The sequence below is a fragment of the Lampris incognitus genome, chromosome 1 (genome assembly GCF_029633865.1).
Source record: "Lampris incognitus isolate fLamInc1 chromosome 1, fLamInc1.hap2, whole genome shotgun sequence".
Lineage (NCBI taxonomy): Eukaryota > Metazoa > Chordata > Actinopteri > Lampriformes > Lampridae > Lampris > Lampris incognitus.
In genome coordinates, this window is record NC_079211.1 from 153,670,681 (window position 1) to 153,689,109 (window position 18,429).

General features: G+C 45.7%; 2 protein-coding genes across 5 annotated transcripts in view; one reads left to right on the forward strand and one right to left on the reverse strand.

Moving 5' to 3' along the window:
* The window catches only part of rnf215 (ring finger protein 215), a 34,350-nt gene extending 23,032 nt beyond the window's left edge, over positions 1-11,318 (reverse strand). For all 4 annotated transcript variants that reach the window (XR_008809949.1, XM_056275558.1, XM_056275557.1 and 1 more), the window contains exons 1-4: positions 10,944-11,318; positions 1,031-1,183; positions 696-767; positions 512-597 (exon numbers count right to left, since the gene is read on the reverse strand). Coding sequence is in view for 3 of the 4 variants with exons in the window: in XM_056275558.1 (XP_056131533.1) it covers positions 512-597; positions 696-767; positions 1,031-1,183; positions 10,944-11,186 (554 nt within the window). In the remaining variant the exon portion in view is untranslated. The remainder of the gene's footprint in view (positions 1-511; positions 598-695; positions 768-1,030; positions 1,184-10,943) is intronic.
* Positions 11,319-16,162: 4,844 nt separating this feature from the next.
* LOC130119465 (SEC14-like protein 2) overlaps positions 16,163-18,429 on the forward strand; it is a 54,524-nt gene continuing 52,257 nt past the window's right edge. Inside the window, exons 1-2 of the mRNA XM_056287977.1 lie at positions 16,163-16,265; positions 17,335-17,410. Of these exons, the coding sequence (XP_056143952.1) occupies positions 16,212-16,265; positions 17,335-17,410 (130 nt within the window). The 5' untranslated portion in view covers positions 16,163-16,211. The remainder of the gene's footprint in view (positions 16,266-17,334; positions 17,411-18,429) is intronic.

The window sequence follows — 18,429 nt, forward strand, 5'->3', positions numbered from 1 at the left end:
GTAAGAGGCGAGGCCCGAGGCAGAGAGAGGTGGTGTGAATGTGCTGTAAGAGGCGAGGCCTGAGGCAGAGAGAGGTGGTGTGAATGTGCTGTAGGAGGTGATGCCTGAGGCAGAGAGAGGTGGTGTGAATGTGCTGTAAGGAATGTTTCCACATCTCTTCAGTGAGCTCCATGTTTAAATCCCATTCCCATGCTGGTTTTGTGTTGTCCAAGGAAGGTGAGCCAGTAGCTTGGATAATCTTATATATTTTAGAAACATTTCCCATGGTATCTGGGTCCCAGTCCAATATGATGTCTAACATGCTCTGTTCCTGCAGGACAAGGAACGAGCAGTGTCCTTTGGCAACCCTGTCATTGTGTTTACAGTTGAAACCAGAGGCAGGCATCATTTAAACTGTAGCAACTCCCAAGCTCATAACCGCATCTTTATAGCTATGTCCTCGATTTATGTGCATACAGCACCCCCGATTTCACCAACAGTAATCAATGTTGTATTAAGAGGAACCACATACCTGAGAAGGGCCCCAATCAGCTTGGTGACATTCTCAGAGGCGTGGATGACGATGACGGGCTTTGATAGGACCTGGGAAAGATCCATCTGCAACAGTCCAGTGTAGATTCATATTGGAACTTAATAATGGGGAGTATAGTATCTATGTCTTCAACGTCTCACATTTTGAGTTTCTGCAGTCTTACCTCACTGACAGTGTTTTGGTTGAGGGCCAGAATGATGAGTGCAGAGGCCCCCAGGACCAAGGCTCGCTTCATCTAGCAAAGACAAACAGAATACTAACTTGTTCTTTAAAGTCTCTTTCAAGTCGATCTACTTTTTGGCACATTTGCGCTTGTGCTGAAAATTAGCCCAGCGCACCTTATAGTGGCTGCTACAGTAACATGTGCTTCAACCACTTCACATTACAACCAACCAACAGTAAGCAGAGCATCGTCTGGGCCATGTAAACTATAGTCCTGGGACCACAGATTTAGCAAAGACCAAATCCATATCTGTACACAGTGTTTAAACTACTCACTTTATTGACTACAGCATCAGCAAAGGACTCTTGGTTCCCAGTCAAAGACTTTCCCTCCTCCATCTCGACAGGCACCAACCCGATCCACGGCTCCTGCCCAGCGGCTTCTTCCTCAGCTTCCTCTCCACTCACGCGGGGCTCTTCATCCTGCACCTGATGACAGCAAGCTGTCAGTAAATCTGATAGTTTTTAAAGGCCAGATCTGACATTACACATCACATGTGTAATGTCAGACGCTCCTGTGCATCTGGCCCTAAACTGTGGGAGAGTCTCCCACTGGAACTGAAGTATTTGCTCAAAACAAATGTTTTAAGCATGCTTTCACTCAGGGAAACGCCTTCTACTTTCATTTATTAGCTCTTAATCTGCTGTTTATCAATTGCAGATTTTGTCTTTTCTAAATAAATCAAGTTTATTTTGATTCATGGCACACTTTCATTATTCTTTTGTATTTTCATCATTGTATTTAACTATGGTTTAAATATTTATTCTAAATGTATTGTCTGTTTTCTTTTGCCATTACCTTCTTTTATCTGTGAACTTTCACATCATGTGAAGTGCATTGCATTTCAATGTAGGAAATGTGCTATATAATCAGTGTTTGATTGATTGATTGATTATTTGTATTCAATGTATTGCTAAATTGACTTCTTTATATACGTATTCATTCATTAAATCCAGTGGAAAACAAGGTTGGGGTTGACGTGGCGAAGGCTCGATATCACAATATGCAGCAACACAATAATAATAATTAATAACAACAACAACAACAACAACAATAATAATATAATCGAAGAAGTCGAGGAGTTCTGGAGTAAGATCTGGGAGAACAACAAAAGACACAGTTGAGGGAGCTACATGGATCCAGCAACAACAGGATCAATACAAACACATACAGAACCAAGAATGGTCAGACATCAACACCGCTGAGACCACTGCTGCCATCAACAAGACCAACAACTGGAAGCCACCAGGGATAGACAGACTTGCCAACTTCTGGATCAAGAACCTGCCCAGCATCCACGAAGACCTCGCAGGCCTACAATGACATCATCAAGAATCCAAAGAAATGCCCCAAATGGCTCATATGGGGAACCACATACCTGCTCCCGAAGACAGAGGAGACACAGGACCCAAAGAATTACAGACCCATACCTGCCTACCAACAATGTACAAGATCATCACCTTCATCATCACAGAGAGGACCTATAGCTTCCTCGACAAAAACAACTTGTCACCAGCAGAACAGAAGGGATGTAAGAAAGGTAGCTATGGATGCAAAGACCAGCTACTCATCAATTAAGCCATATTGCAAGAGGTCAAATCGAAGAAAAAGAACTTGTCAACAGCATGGATTGACTACAGGAAGGCATTTGATAGCATGCCACACTCCTGGATAGAGAAGAGCCTCAAGATCTACAGCTGTCAAATTCATCACGGAGAGCATGAAGACCACCCTGAATCTCCATCATGTAGAGGGGTCGTTAACATCGAGAATGATCAACATCAGAAGCAGAATCTTCCAAGGGGACTCACTATCACCACTGCTCTTTTGCCTTGCACTAGCGCCACTCAGCAATCTACTGAACAACAGCAGCTATGGGTACAAATCACAGAATGGCAAACTGATCCACCTGTTCTACACTGATGACCTCAAGACGTTTACCAAGGACGACAATCAGCAGAAGGGTCTACTCACCATCGTTAAGACCTTCAGCGACGACATCAAGATGGAATTCGGAATCGACGAGTGTGCCAAATCCACTTTCAAAAAAGGAAGACTTATCAAGACTGCAGACTTAGACCTTGGCACAGACACCATAATCAAAGAGCTAGACCAAGATAGCACATACAAGTACCTAGGAGTAAATGAAGGAGACGGCATACAACACTCAACCTTGAAGGAGAAGATCCGGAAAGAGTACCACAGGAGAGTGAGTATGGTACTGAAGAGCGAACTCAATGCAGCTAACAGAATTGAAGCTATCAAGACTACCACTATCGGGCTGGACGCATACCTGAAAAAAACAGATGACCCACTCCTCTGAATAGTAAAACATCAGATCTGAGGACACTGGGGGGGACAATACCTACCACCTCCAAAAAGAATTAGGATCATAAGTGCTTTAGTTTTCGGTCCCGCTATCTACACTAACTAACACACACACACATTACGAAAATATATGAGTAGATACCACGATACTTGCTTACATATTGCAGCGAATTAGGGGGGCAGCCCAGGAACCGTCGCCACAGCCGGGACGCGAACCCATATCTCCTACACCGCAATGTTAACCAGTCGACTAAAGGGTCCGAGCCGTTAGCCAGGGGCTAACGCGTCTACTCATCCGTGCACGTTAGACTACCCCCCTCCTTCGGGAAGCTTCAGCATATCAGCTCCCTATGCCCTCACGCCTCTGGGCACACGCGCTTCCGATGGCCTCACGGTCTCACCATCCCACTTCTGACACCGTTTAAGCGTTTCGATCCATGAGGCCCGGAGACACGACGTCAGTTTATTAACCCACGACTCGCACTAGCTGTTCGCCGCGCAGACCAAAACATCCAGACGCCCACTTCCTCTCGACTCCCGCTCAAACACCACCCCCAAAAAGCCCACCTCCATTCGTTGCTAGGTTACCAAATCCTGATATGCTACAATATGCAAAAACATGTTATTGTGTAATGTAAAGTGTAATATAAAAACAAAACTAGTTTTCAAATAAAACTCAAACGTTTTGTGATGTATTTTGTTTGTCTGCTCTGGACACTTCCCTAGGGTGCCGTTAGAGGGCGCCAGTGTTTATATATTGGGCATCACTGTTTCCGGGTTGTCTTATTCTGCTCTCTCTCTCTCTGGAATAAAGTCGGATCACAGCACAATGAAAGTCCGCTTCGCTCCTGTTATTTCATTACGTACTTCAAGTTTAGTACAGAGAAGTCGGTGACTTCCATCTGTGAATCTAACACGTTGGCGACGAGTACGGTCCACCCGGCGTTCCCTACAACGCTGCGGTAACGAAGAATCCGCGTTAGCACGTTAGCAACGTGTGGATAGCTTAACAGTGTTGGTTGCTAGTTAGCAGTGCCGGTATCACGGCCTTGGCCGAGGCGGCGGAGCAGTGGTCAACGTATGTGGAGAGGTTTGAGCATTTTGTGCGGGCAAATGCGATTGAGGGGGAGAAGAAGCTGCCAGTTTTCTTAATGTGATCGGGCCGACAACTTATGGACTATTTCGCAGCTTAATTGCCCCAGACAAGCCAGGAGGAAAACATATGATCGAACTGTGGCTGTACTGCAGGCCCATTTCTCCCCGAAGCCCATTGTGATGGCCGAAAGAGATCGCTTTCACACAAGGGACCAAGCGGAGGGGGAAGCAATAGCACAGTATATTGCTGATCTAAAAACTGTCGGAGCACTGTGAGTTTGGGGCTCATTTACATGATGCTCTGAGGAACAGGTTTATTTGTGGCCTCAACGGCGAGTCTATTCAGGAAAAAAAGTAAACGGAGCCTGCCCTCACCTACCAGAGAGCAGTGGAAATCGCTGTCTCTATGGAGACGGTGGCAAGGGAGTCCCAACAGCTCAGTGGCTCCTTGAACGCGAATGCCATGTCTCTTCCCGTCACTCCGGGGAGGAGTTGCACTCGATGTGGCAGGACAAATCATACCGAAAGTGACTGTTTCTAGCTCGGCCACCGCTGCGGTAAGAAAGGCCACATTTCACGCACATGCAGAGAGAGCAAGCAGGGAGATAAGGCAGGTAACACAATGTGGAAAATAAAAGGGCAGAGAGGGAAAGCTCGTTCCAAGAGACACTTAAATCAATTGGACACCAGTGCCAAGCCGAGTGACACTGATACTGACTCAGACGCTGAATTAGCCCTGCACAAGGTAGATATAGCTGTGAGTGAAAATGTCATACAGCAGCACAATCCGGCCTATTCAGTAATGTGGGTCAGGCCAAAAGTAGAGGGGCTAACCACAGAGATGGAACTAGACACTGGTGCAGCGGTCCCCGTTATTTCAGAAGAGTTATCCAAAGGAATTGAATCGAGTGCAACTGGACTTGGTATATATCCGTGAAGACGTTTCGCCTCTCATCCAAGAGGCTTCCTCAGTTCGTGCCTTTCTGACTAGACCAAGCTAGTCTGACTGGCTGCTGATGAAACTCAGAATTTATCCTCTTTGGAGTCGTTATCAGAGGTATTGATGTGCGTAGCTCTTTGTGATCCGATGTTAAGCAGCGACGGTCGTTGGGGGTGTTAGTTTCGACTTCGTCAGTGCTCCATTCAGTGGTCATGAGTCGTTGGAGCCGTTAGTGAGCGACTGTTGTTCTTGGAGGCTAGGCTTCTTGAGTCTCCTGGGTAGAGATGAAAGGACGGCATTGTAAGTGGGAGATAGGTGGTGTCGCAGACCTCCTCCTCTGTTGAGGGATGGTTTTTCCAGTTTCACATAGATGGCTTCCTTCACCCCTCTTTCAAACCATCTATCTTCCCTGTCCAAAATGTGTACGTTGCTGTCCTGGAAGGAGTGTGTCTTCTCCTTTAGGTGTAGATAAACTGCTGAGTCTTGTCCTGAGGAGTTTGGCCTTCTGTGTTGGGCCATCCGTTTGTGTAGTGGTTGTTTGGTCTCTCCTATGTATAGGTCAGTGCAATCCTCATTGCATTGTACAGCAAACACCAGATTGCTTTTCCGGGTGTGTGGTACACGGGTCTTTGGGATGAACCAGTCTTTGTCGGAGTGTGTTGCTGGGTTTGAAGTATACCGGGATGAGGTGTTTGTTGAAAATTCTCCTGAGTTTCTCGGAGACCCCAGAAACATACGGGATGACTGTGCTATTCCTTCTGTTGCTTTTCCCCTCGTCGCTCACCCAGTTGGTCTTTCTGGAACGTGTTGCAGTTTTCACAAAGGTCCAACTGGGGTAGCCGCAGGTTTTTAAAGCTCCCCTCAGGTGTTTGTGTTCTTCTCGTTGGGCCTGAGTGCTGCTGGGCACATTGTCAGCTCTGTGTTGCAGAGTTCTGATGACGCTCAGTTGGTGTTCCAGAGGGTGGTGTGAGTCGAAAAGTAGATATTGGTCTGTGTGTGTAGGTTTCCTGTAAACCCCAATGTGGAGGCTCCTGTCTTCCCCAATGTGGACGTCACAGTCCAAGAAGGGCCAACTGTTGTTCTTTACGTCTTCCCTTGTGAACTTAATGTTCTTGTCCACTGAGTTGATGTGTTTGGTAAACGCTTGCACCTCTTGTGTTTGGATTTTGACCCATGTGTCGTCCACATATCTGAACCAGTGGCTCGGAGGTGTTCCTCTGAAGGAGTTCAGGGCCCTGTGTTCTACCTCTTCCATATATAAGTTGGCCACAATGGGCGATACTGGTGAGCCCATTGCACAGCTGTGTTTCTGTTTGTAAAACTGGCCCCTGAATTGGAAATATGTAGTGTTCAGGCAAAGGTCCAGTAGTTGGTAAATCTGGTCTGGGCTGAGGTTGGTCCTATCGTGGAGGGTGTCATCCCGTAGCAAACGTTGCCTCACAGTTTCCAAAGCCTCCATGGTTGAGATGCAGGTGAATAACGAGGTCACGTCGTAGGATACCATGGTTTCATCTGTTCCAGTTTTACGCCTTGGACCTTGTTCACAAAGTCAATGGAGTTTTGGATATGGTGAGGTGTTTCGCCCACTAAAGGGGTCAAGATGTTGGCTATATGTTGTACGTGACTGATTTTATGCTGCTGACGATGGGTCTGAGGGGGGTTCCATCTTTATGGATCTTAGGGAGTCCATATATGTATGGAATGTTATCTTGTGGGTAGAGACGGTGGTATTGTATCCGATCAATGGTTCCTCCTTTCTGTAGTTTCTGTAGGTACTCTATTATTCTCTTCTTGTAACCACTAGTCGGATCGCGTCTCAGAAGTTCATAGGTGTCGGTGTCGCTGAGTAATGACGTGATCTTGGCGTGGTAGTCTGTTGTGTTGAGGATAACCGTGCATCTCCCCTTATCTGCTGGAAGGATAGTGATGTTTTCATCCATGCTCAGGGCTGTCACGGCTTTCCTTTCCTCCATGGTTAGATTGGAAGGAGGGAGTTTCGCATTGGCCAGAGCTGCTGATACCTTTAACCTAAGCTGTTCCGCCTCAGAAGAGTTGTACAAAGTAAAATTAAGCCCCGTTCCCTTGCGCCACACCCGCATCCTGCTGAAAGCCTACTCAGGTCAAATGATCCCCAATGTTGGGGTCCTGAAAGTTAGGGTGCAGATAAACAAAGAGCATGACTCCCCCTATATGTGGTGAAAGGTATTGCGCCACCCCTTTTCGGGCTGGAGTGGCTGAGAAGATTGAGACTGAACTGGAGAGCCATAGAAACTGTCAGTTCCATACATCACATGTGGGGAGACACGGAAGCCATGCTACACCGACATGCAGATGTATTCAAAGATGAACTGGGAACTCTGAACGGCTGTGAAGTAGCACTGACACTGAAGCCAGAACATTGACCGAAGTTCTGTCAGGCTCGTGTGGTCCCATATGCACTCTGGCCCAAAGTGGAAGCAGAACTGGAGCACCTGCAACAACTAGGTGTTATTTCCCCAGTGCAATTCAGTGACTGGGCCACCTCCATTGTGCCGATCATGAAGAAAAAGGGGGATGTACACATCTGTGGAGATTTTAAGGTAACTCTCAACCCCGCCCTTTGTGCTGAACATTATCTTATTCCCCGGATAGAAGATCTGTTTGCGTCCCTAGCAGGGGGGCAGCGTTTCAGCAAACTGGATCTCTCCCATGCTTACCTGCAGGTGCCGGTTCAGAGGGCTCTCGCAGTTACCTTACCATCACCACACATAAGGGAATGTTCCACTACAACCGGCTGCCATTTGGAATAATGTCAGCGCCATCGGTCTTCCAAAGAGTAATGGACCAAGTTCTTCAGGGGCTTCCCAATGTGCAGTTTTCTGGACGACATTTTAGTGACTGGACGGGACGACACTGATCATCTAAAAAACTTGGAGACAGTGCTGAGTCGCTTGGAGAACTTTGGCCTCCAGGTGCAGAAGAAAAAGTGCGAGTTTTTCAGGAACTCACTGGGACACCCCATCGATGCCACAGGCCTCCACAAATCCCCAGACAAACTCAGGGCTATTGCCGAGACCCCTGCCCCAGCGAATGTAAGCCAACTCCGCTCCTCTCTAGGACCGAAAAATTATTATGGCAGATTCGTCCCAAACATGGCAACAACACTTAGCCCCCTGCCCAAACTACTGCATGCAGGGGCACAGTGGGAGTGGTCCCCAGAGCATGAAAAAGTGTTCTGCTCGATGAAAGAACAGCTCCGCTCTGTGAGAGTGTTAACTCATTATGACCCCCAGCTGCCGATTGTACTGGCATGTGATGCCTCGCCGTATGGAGTGGACGCGGTGATTTCTCATGTGATGCCTGGTGGTCAAGAGAAGTCCATAGCATTCGCCTCCACAGCCTTGAGCAAAGCTGAGCAAAATTATGCTCAAATTGAACGGGAGGCCTTGGGGATCATATTCGGCGTACGCAAATTTTTTGCGTATCTGTGTGGGCGCCATTTCACCCTTCTCACAGACCACCGGCCAATGATGACAATACTGAGCCCCAGTAAAGCCATCCCGTCTATGGCAGCTGTGAGGCCGCAGCGATGGGCCCTTGTATTGCCGGCTCACAACTACACTACACAATACAGGAGTGCAGCTGAACATGGAAATGCGGATGGCCTCTCACGTCTGCCGTTGCAGGTGGATCACAAGGACAAACCAGGTTCTGTGGATACCATGCTGTTACACCACCTGGACTCCCTGCCTGTGTGCAGCACAGATATTCGCAAAGAAACAAGCTATGACCCGGTGCTCTCTCATGTGATGGACATGGTCTTGTCAGGGCAGTTTCCAGTAGTCAAGGAACGGGACGAGGCACTGATACCCTATTGCTCAAGGAGAGAGGAGCTCACCGTGGTTCTAGGGTGCCTTCTGTGGGGCAACCGGGTTATTGTACCCCAAAAGTTGAGAACACAACTGCTGAAAGAGCTGCATGCAGGGCAACCGGGAGTGGTTAAAATGAAAGCCATTGCTTGCAGCTACGTCTGGTGGCCGGTGATTGACGCTCAGATTGAACAGCAGGCCAAAGTGTGTCATTCATGCCAGCTCAACCAGAAGTCTCCCGCCTTCTCCCCGCTGCACTCGTGGCCGTGGCTGGGCATGCCGTGGCGAAGGGTACATGTGGATTTTGCTGGGCCGGTGGAGGGGCATATGTTGCTAGTGGTGGTTGACGCTCACTCAAAGTGGCCGGGAGTGGAACTGATGGATTCCACCACAAGCTCAAAGACTGTTCAGGCTTTAAGGGGGTTGTTCAGCTGTCATGGCCTGCCTGAGGTTTTTGGTCAGCGACAATGGTCCGCAGTTCACCTCGAGGGATTTTGCGGATTTTCTCAAAGCGAATGGGGTGAAACACATGTGCTCTGCACCCTTTCACCCAGCCTCAAACGGATTGGTGGAACGTTTTGTTTTGACACTTAAGCGGTCATTGAAAGTTTCCAGGGGGCAGACCACGATGCGACATCGACTGGATTCGTTCCTGCTCAGCTATAGAAATGCTCCCCATCCCACAATGAATGAGTCTCCGGCCATGCTCTTGCTTCGCCATCGGCTCCGCTCTTGCTTCGACCTCCTCAAGCCAAGTGTGGCAGCCGTGGTGGGTCAGGCACAGATAGGCCGGTAGGGTCACAGGGCCCCATTCGCCAAGGACAAAGACTTCACGCCTGGGGACTCTGTTCTGGTGCGTGATTATAGACGGGGGGAGGAGAAGTGGATGCCGGGTGTGGTGGTGTCTCAGGCGGGGCCAGTGTCCTACATGGTAGACGTGGGGTCAGGGCTACACTGGAAACGCCACGCAGATCAGATGAGGGCCTGCGACCCAGAAATGCTCAGGCCTGGAGAGCCATCACATTGGAGCAAACAGCTACTGCCCCCATGAAAGATCCAGTGCCAGTTCCCCCGGCGGGTAGGCAAGCTTCCCCCCCAAAAAGTCACTCAATCCCACAAACGGAGCCAGTAAACTTAGGGCCAACAGAAGTATCGGTTGAGGCTGATGCTCCCCCAGAGACTGTTCCCTCAGAGACTGTTAGGAAGTACCCTACACAGAAAAGAAAACCCCCAGACCGCCTCAATCTGTAATGAACTTTGGGTTAAAGGGGCACGCGCAACACTAGGTTAGTTAGTGAGTTGGGCAGTTTACCACCGCTCACCCAGGTTGTGTAACATGTGCAAGTCCTGTTTTTTAATGCAAGTGATAGTAGGTTGTTTTGAGTTATGTTATCTGTTTTAAAGTATTCCGTGTTGTTCTGCAGGAATATTCGGGTGTTATTCAGGAGATATAAATAGGCATCCAGGTTTTTCGGGGAACTCCGAGCTAAATCAGTGGGGAGATGTGATGTATTTTGTGTTCGTCTGCTCTGGACACTTCCCTAAGGTGCCGTTAGAGGACGCCAGTGTTTATATATTGGGCATCACTGTTTCCGGGTTGTCTTATTCTGCACTCTATCTGGAATAAAGTCGGATCACAGCACAATGAAAGTCCGCCTCGCTCCTGTTATGTTATTACGTACTTCAGGTTTAGTACAGAGAAGTCGGTGACTTCCATCTGTGAATCTAACACGTTTCAGGCTCCATTCTGTGAGAAATGTTAGGTCACATATTCTCCTTACCATATACACAACAAACTATGTATCACAACATCGAAATTTCATACCAACACAAAACCACTAGAAGATAAGCATGAATATTCAGTTTTTGCCCTACCCTATATGTCATGCAGCTCAAAGTGCTCCACAGCAGAAAGAAACAGAAAGAGATTAATACAAACACATGCGGGGGGGGGCGCATTATCGATCGCTCCCTCACCAGTATCAGATCTCCTTCCAGGTCTTTTTTGTGCTTTTCGTTGGTTTTGAAGGCAGTGCTGCTGCTGCCATCCCGACCCGAGTCCACCACCTCCCCCTGCAGAACTGCGCTGACCTCCGCCCGCTCCTCCACGTACACCTCCACCAACGCCACCTGTTCAGCCGCGACCAGCGCGGCCGTCCAGAGGGCAGCGGGGAGCCAGAACGTTACGCACAGACAGCACCAGCAACACACAGACGCCATGATCCCCCGGCAGGAAGACACCAAATGCCAACAAACAACAGGAAGAGAGACCAAATGCCAGCAAATTAATATTGTCTATCAACTGTCGCGCGTCATCTCTTAGGGACCCACTTCACTTCTCCGGCACAAGAGTCTCAGAGACGTAAACAAGCGGACGCAGCTTCCGTTCTGGACCGGAAACGCTATTGACCGGAAGCTGTGTTCGCCAACGCGAACGTTTTTGTTTTGTATTCCTCTATAGTGGAACTGTAAGGTATAATAAATTACTGGAAACTCGTTTTATTGGCAAATTTGGGTTTATGTATAATTTAGTGGAAAAACAAACACACAATTGATACGATAAAACCAATGAGAATTTGGGGAAGGTTTGACCAACCATAAACTTTGAAAATGTGCTTCTTTTTCATTTTAATTTTAAAAAACTCTTCTTGTAATATCCGGAGTATGGATCAAAGTACTGTGGAAGCTGATTGGGGGGGGGGTAGTTTTACTGGCCTAGGATATGATCAAGTCAATTTTATTTGTGTAGCCCAATATCACAAATTACAAATGTGCCTCACGGGGATTTACAGCAACACAACATGCTGTCTTTAGACCCTGGCATCGGATAAGGAACAACTCCCTAAAACCCTTTAACGGGGAGAATAAATAGGAAGAAAGCTCAGGGAGAGCACCAGAGGAGGGATTTCTCTCCCAAGACGCACAACGTGCAATGATGTGTTTACACAATTTACACAATACAACATTGAAAGAGGATAACAGAATTATAATGGAATTATAAAATATGTGAAGAATATGATGAGGAGGATGCCAAGCAGTGTCCAGACGCCACCGGAACAGTCCAGGACCCGAGCTACGTGTCCAGCATCACCATGTAAAAAATAAAAAAAGTCACACATCTTAGTGAGAGAAGGATATAACATTAAAACAGGATAACAACATTATATGGATTTATAAGATATATAAAAAGAAAATGTGATGAGGGGGATGCCAAGCAGTGTCCAGGTGGCCACCACCATCACCATGGAGACCTGGGAGGACAGACTGCACGTCTAAACAAGGGAGACTTGCGTCACACCATTCACACACAGAAAAAAGAGAAAGGAGAAGACATCGTTCAGAGAGAAAAAACATGTGAGAGAAGAGAACAGTTTGCAATAGTCAATAATCTATACGCTATAATCTCATCAGCAGAACAGTGGTTGGTAAATTCATTGAGACAGAAACCGACCTAGCATGCAATACAGGTTGTGAAGCACTCAGCTTAAAGTCAACTAATTGTAAGCGAAGGCAAAACAGATGAGATTTAAGTTTGGCTTTAAAGGACTCAACAGACTCTGATTGTCTGATGGCAGCAGGCAGGTTGTTCCACAAGAACGGAGCCCGATAGGAAAAGGCCCTGCTGCCACCAGCTGACTACTTCTTAACTTTGGGTACACACAGGAGCCCTGTATTTTGAGAGCGAAGAGCTCGAGATGGATCACATAAAAGGAACTATGATTTGGAACATTGCAAAACATATATAATTGTTCACAGAAAGAAGGGAATTAGAATACGAGAGAAGCTTAAATTGTGAGCCAGGTGTAAGTTTATAAAAGTAAAATTGGGGCATGATTGCATGAGCAATATCGGAGGGGTAATAGAATAGGGTTGTTTTATAAGTAGGCTATTATAAGACCATTTATTGTGGTGCACAAACTAGGTAATATTGCACAGTGGTAAACAATATTGCACAGATCCTGTTGCATACATAATTGCACAAGTTCATTGTTGCACAGGAGTGCAAATAGGACGAAAGAGTATATGGCATGCCAATAAACAGTGGACACGAACAAGACAGGAGACAGTAGTAAATATTTTTTAAAGATCAATGTATAGCTGCACTTTCGTGTACTTTTCACCACTTGTAGTTTTTTGTATCTTTCTGCTATGTGCTGAGTTCCATGACCATGACACCAAGTGTCCCGTGCTCTACTTTGCTTCAGTCTAGACACTCATTGCTGTTCTGAGTGAATTATCCCTGTTTTTCTTCAATGTATCAACTCGTGCATGTCAATACAGCCTACGCTGAATGAATTATGATCTATCTTTGTATGCTATCACGTCATTATTTTCCTGAATACTCGCACTTGTGACCCTTTTACTTCATGACTCGTTCCCTGAATCGTCAGTGCCAGTTACTTTTGCTTGTAAACTCAGTTCACTTTTTTTTTTACAAAGAAAACAAATAAAAACTTTAAATATTAAACAGCAAGTCCTGATGCTTATTGCGTTCTTTGATCATAACAAAACTGGTGTTTCTATTTCAAGCCTGCATAATTTCACTTTCGGTTTGAAACCTGCCACAGTGTCGCTCTTCCATGCACAATGTGATATCGCCTTGTGGGTGTTGTTTCCACGACGTCATAATTAATGCTGCTCCAGGAGCGTCACTGCCACTGACCAGTCACGTTGTTGTGATGTCGGGCCTTTGCGACACGGGGGAAAAGACCAAAAAATATAAACGTTAACCTAACATAACCTCAACCTAACCCTAATAACCTAATACTTAATTTACCCCAACCTTAACCGATAGCCAACATGACCAGATAGCTAACCTTAACCTAACCGATAGCTAACCTTAACCTAACGGATACCTAACATGAACCGATAGCTAACCTTAACCTAACCGATAGCCAACATGACCAGATAGCTAACCTTAACCTAACCGATAGCTAACCTTAACCTAACGGATACCTAACATGAACCGATAGCTAACCTTAACCTAACCGATAGTCAACATGAACCGATAGCTAACCTTAACCTAACCGATAGCTAACATGAACCAAGGCTAACCTTAACCTAACCGATAGCCAACATGACCAGATAGCTAACCTTAACCTAACGGATACCTAAAATGAACCGATAGCTAACCTCAATCTGATAGCTAACATGAACCGATAGCTAACCTTAACCTAACCAATAGCTAACATGAACCGATAGCTAACCTTAACCTAACCAATAGCTAACATGAACCGATAGCTAACCTTAACCTAACCGATAACTAACTGATAGCTAACATGACCCGATAGCTAACCTTAACCTAACCGATGGCTAACATGAACCGATAGCTAACCTTAACCTAAACGATAGCTAACCTTAACCTAACCAATCGCTAACATGAACCGATAGCTAACCTTAACCTAACCGATAGCTAACCTCAAACTAACTGATAGCGAACATGACCCGATAGCTAACCTTAACCTAACCGATAGCTAACATTAACCTAACCAATAGCTAACATGAACGGATAGCTAACCTTAACCTAACCAATAGCTAACATGAACCGATAGCTAACCTTAACCTAACCGATACATAACATTAACCTAACCGATAGCTAACATGAACCAATAGCTAAACTTAACCTAACCGATAGCTAACATTAACCTAACCAATAGCTAACATGGACCGATAGCTAACCTTAACTTGATAGCTAACATGAACCGATAGCTGACCTTAACCAACCGATAGCTAACCTTAACCTAACCGATAGCTAACATTAATAACTAAAATGAACCGATAGCTAACCTTAACCTAACAGATAGCTAACATGAACCGATAGCTAACCTTAACCTGATAGCTAACATGAACCAATAGCTAACCTTAACCTAACCGATAGCCAACCTTAACCAACCGATAGCTAACCTTAACCTAACGGATACCTAACATGAACCGATAGCTAACCTCAATATGATAGCTAACATGAACCGATAGCTAACCTTAACCTAACCAATAGCTAACATGAACCGATAGCCAACCTTAACCTAACCGATAGCTAACATGACCCGATAGCTAACCTTAACCTAACCAATAGCTAACATGAACCGATAGCCAACCTTAACCTAACCGATAGCTAACATTAACCTAACCAATAGCGAACATGAACCGATAGCTAACCTTAACCTAACCGATAGCTAACCCTAACCTAACCAATAGCTAACATGAACCGATAGCTAACCATAACCTAACGGATAGCTAACATTAATAACTAACATGAACCGATAGCTAACATTAACCTAACGGATAGCTAGCATGAACCGATAGCTAACCGTAACCAACCGATAGCTAACCTTAACCTAAGCGATAGCTAACCTTAACCTAAGCGATAGCTAACATTAACCGATAGCTGACCTTAACCAACCGATAGCTAACCTTAACCTAAGCGATAGCTAACCTTAACCTAACCGATAGCTAACCCACAGCCGTCCTTTACCCCCGAGTCGCAAAGGCGCGACATCACAGCAACGTGACTGGTCGGTTGCTTGCAGGGATGGTCCCGGAGCAACATTATTCTTTATGTCACACGCCGATATCACATACACTATCTCTGCCATGAGGCTGCCATCTATTGGAGAACAATAAACCGTTTATAACTCTGTTTCCTACGTCGTGGCAAGTTACCCAGCTGAATGTATAGCTTGTCTTTTTTTTCTTAATGAGTCTCTGAACTTCCTGTTGATACTGACACTGGGCATGTCCAGCCAGTGAAGACAAGTGAGGCAGGATGGAGATGTCGGCTTTACGTCCAGCTTTGCTTTGACACGACAGTCACTGTGCAGTGTCTGTCTTGCTACACTCACTGAGATAAAACGAGTCTTATCACGCTGCAAAGGTTCGTCTACCGGTAAACTACTTGTTAGGATATCTGCGACCAAGCGCAACTTGGTCGGTATTTACGGTGAACAGCTGAGACAGATTCGAAGGTTTTTGACCCACACGGGGTTCCGTAAGGCCGCGGACCTGGGTAGGCGGATCCCTGTGGTGGTGGGCGGGTCCCTGTGGTGGTGGGCGGATCCCTGTGGTGTATTTACCTTTTTTTTTTTTACTGACAGCTGACGGAGCGGCGCACGTGACGGCAAACGGCGGGCCCTCGGGTTGCTCTGCCTCCTCCTCCGCCTCCTCCTCCTCCTCCTCCTCCTCTCAGGTCGGATTAAAAAGAGAAGAACTAGCCGTCATTTCAAGCAGGTTGTTATTTCTAACGCTGCGATGAGTGGGAGGGTTGGAGACCTTACTCCCAAGCAGGCTGAGGCGCTAGAACAGGTAAGTGTGGTCCATTACAGCAGAAACAAAAGAACACGTTCCTAACGGCGATGCTGGGGGAGCCAGTGATGCTGTCACGCCTGCATAGGGGAGGCGTATCTGGTCCGGGACCAGCACCTTATCAGCCGGCACAGGTCTCGTCTGTGAATGCTAACTGTTAAATGAGTACTAAGCCTCTCATTAGCGCTTACAACACAGCTGCTAGCGTTAGCAGGCGTTTTAATAACTGTCTTGTATTCTGGAATGTTGTGTAGTGTCCTCTCCCCCCCCCCCCACCCAAACTTGACCTCTTCCTGATAGCGCTTAACAACCTGGACAGAAGATTTCTATGCTAACCTTAACCAGGTTAAAGCATGTAGGACTTTGTGCCTAAATTGAACCCTCAGGTTCAGCAATGTCAGGTCTAATTTTAATTTTGTTTTTACATTTTGTTTTGCTTTTCTCATAATACTATTATAAACAAGTATGTATAAATGATTGATATTTCTAGTTTGTCTGTTAACATTAACACGTGTGTTGTGAGAGCTGATAAGTGCCTATGATTAATTTATTATCACTATTTACAGATACTCATTATAAAGTATGGTCCATGTTTCATTTTTTCCCATCAGCCTTGTGTCTGACATCAAGTTTTTACGAAATCTATTAATTTTCAAAGACACGTGTAACTTGCAAGTTTAAGTAGTACTTCAACGGAAATCTGCTTAAACCTGAACATTTTGAAACTGTGTCTTACATATATTTCCCAAAATTTGCACATGCAATGTTGCCTATTGTAATGTGAACATGTCCATCTGTTATGCCATCATTTGCTCACATGATATATGATAATGACCTTAGAAAGTGGAACCTAAGAACCAAGAAAATGTAACAATGTTAAAGAGACCTGAGCTACTTAACATTTTAACAGCGTACTCTATGTCATCCTTGACATCTCATTAGGTCTTTGTCTGTTGAGTTAAAATGACCAGTAGGGCCCTTCAGAAAATCTTCATGGTTGAAGTTTTAAAATGCTCTTTCTCTCCCCCCTCTTCTCTCTCATTCTCTCTTTCTACTCCCTCTGCTTAAGTTTCGAGAGAGGATACAAGACATTCTCCCTCAACTTCCTGTCCAGCATGACCACTTCTTGTTGCGATGGCTCAGAGGTATGACAAAGCAAGAAAGCACATGTTGCTTTATAATGGAATTTAATGACCCGAATTGCCCTCACCGGAAAACAACACTTTATTAGGATCTGTGCATTTCCTGTGAGTTTTCAAATCAACAGTGTGTATCTGTAACGAGGCAGACAAAATTGTGTCCAAACGGATATATCCTCTTATTTTTCTTGATAAGGAGATGCTGGCGTGGTTAGTTCACACATGAAAGGGATGTGATGAAACTACTGGGTGGTTTGAGGTAAAACTGCCTTAATACCTGAGCATTACACTCAGTTTATGACTGGAACATCAGCATTGCTTTCAGAATCACTATTTGATTATGGCAACTCTGAACTTGGGAGTAAGTGTAAACAGCCCGGTGTTTTTCAGACTAAATTTGACAGGCCCATAGACACATCTTCCCCAAATCAATTGGTTCACAGACGAGGGAGGAAATGAGAAGCTATGGTAGAGGAGGTAGTGATTGGGCCTGCTGTACTCAGTTCTAATCAGGGCTAGCACTGTCATTCTAATCTAGGGCTAATCCCATTAAAGATGGACACCGATGCACAACAGTACATCTGTCAGTGGAATCATTACAACGTATGGTAAACACATGGCTAAGCTCAAGTGCTGCCTCAGCCTCTACCTTTCTGCAAAAATTCAAACACCCCCCATATTTATCTTTCATAACCAGCCTAGAGACCTTTTCATAACAAGGAATTTGTTGCGGACCAGTGGATATCAAATCCCAAGACCTCCACTATTTCACTTGCCTGGGTCCAGACCTCTGACTCCGCCCACTCCACTGAGTTGACTGATTCTTTTGAAGATAAAAATGGAGTGTAACGACTTGACAGTTCTGTCTGATATCAGGCAACTATTTCACATGAAATCCAAATCATAATTGGTCACAATGAGGATGCACATAACTGTGCATTGCATTGTTCAGTTAATTCATTCCGATTTATGACTACTCCTTCAAGAATAGTCATAAAAAGCAGACATTGGTAGATTTCATTTTC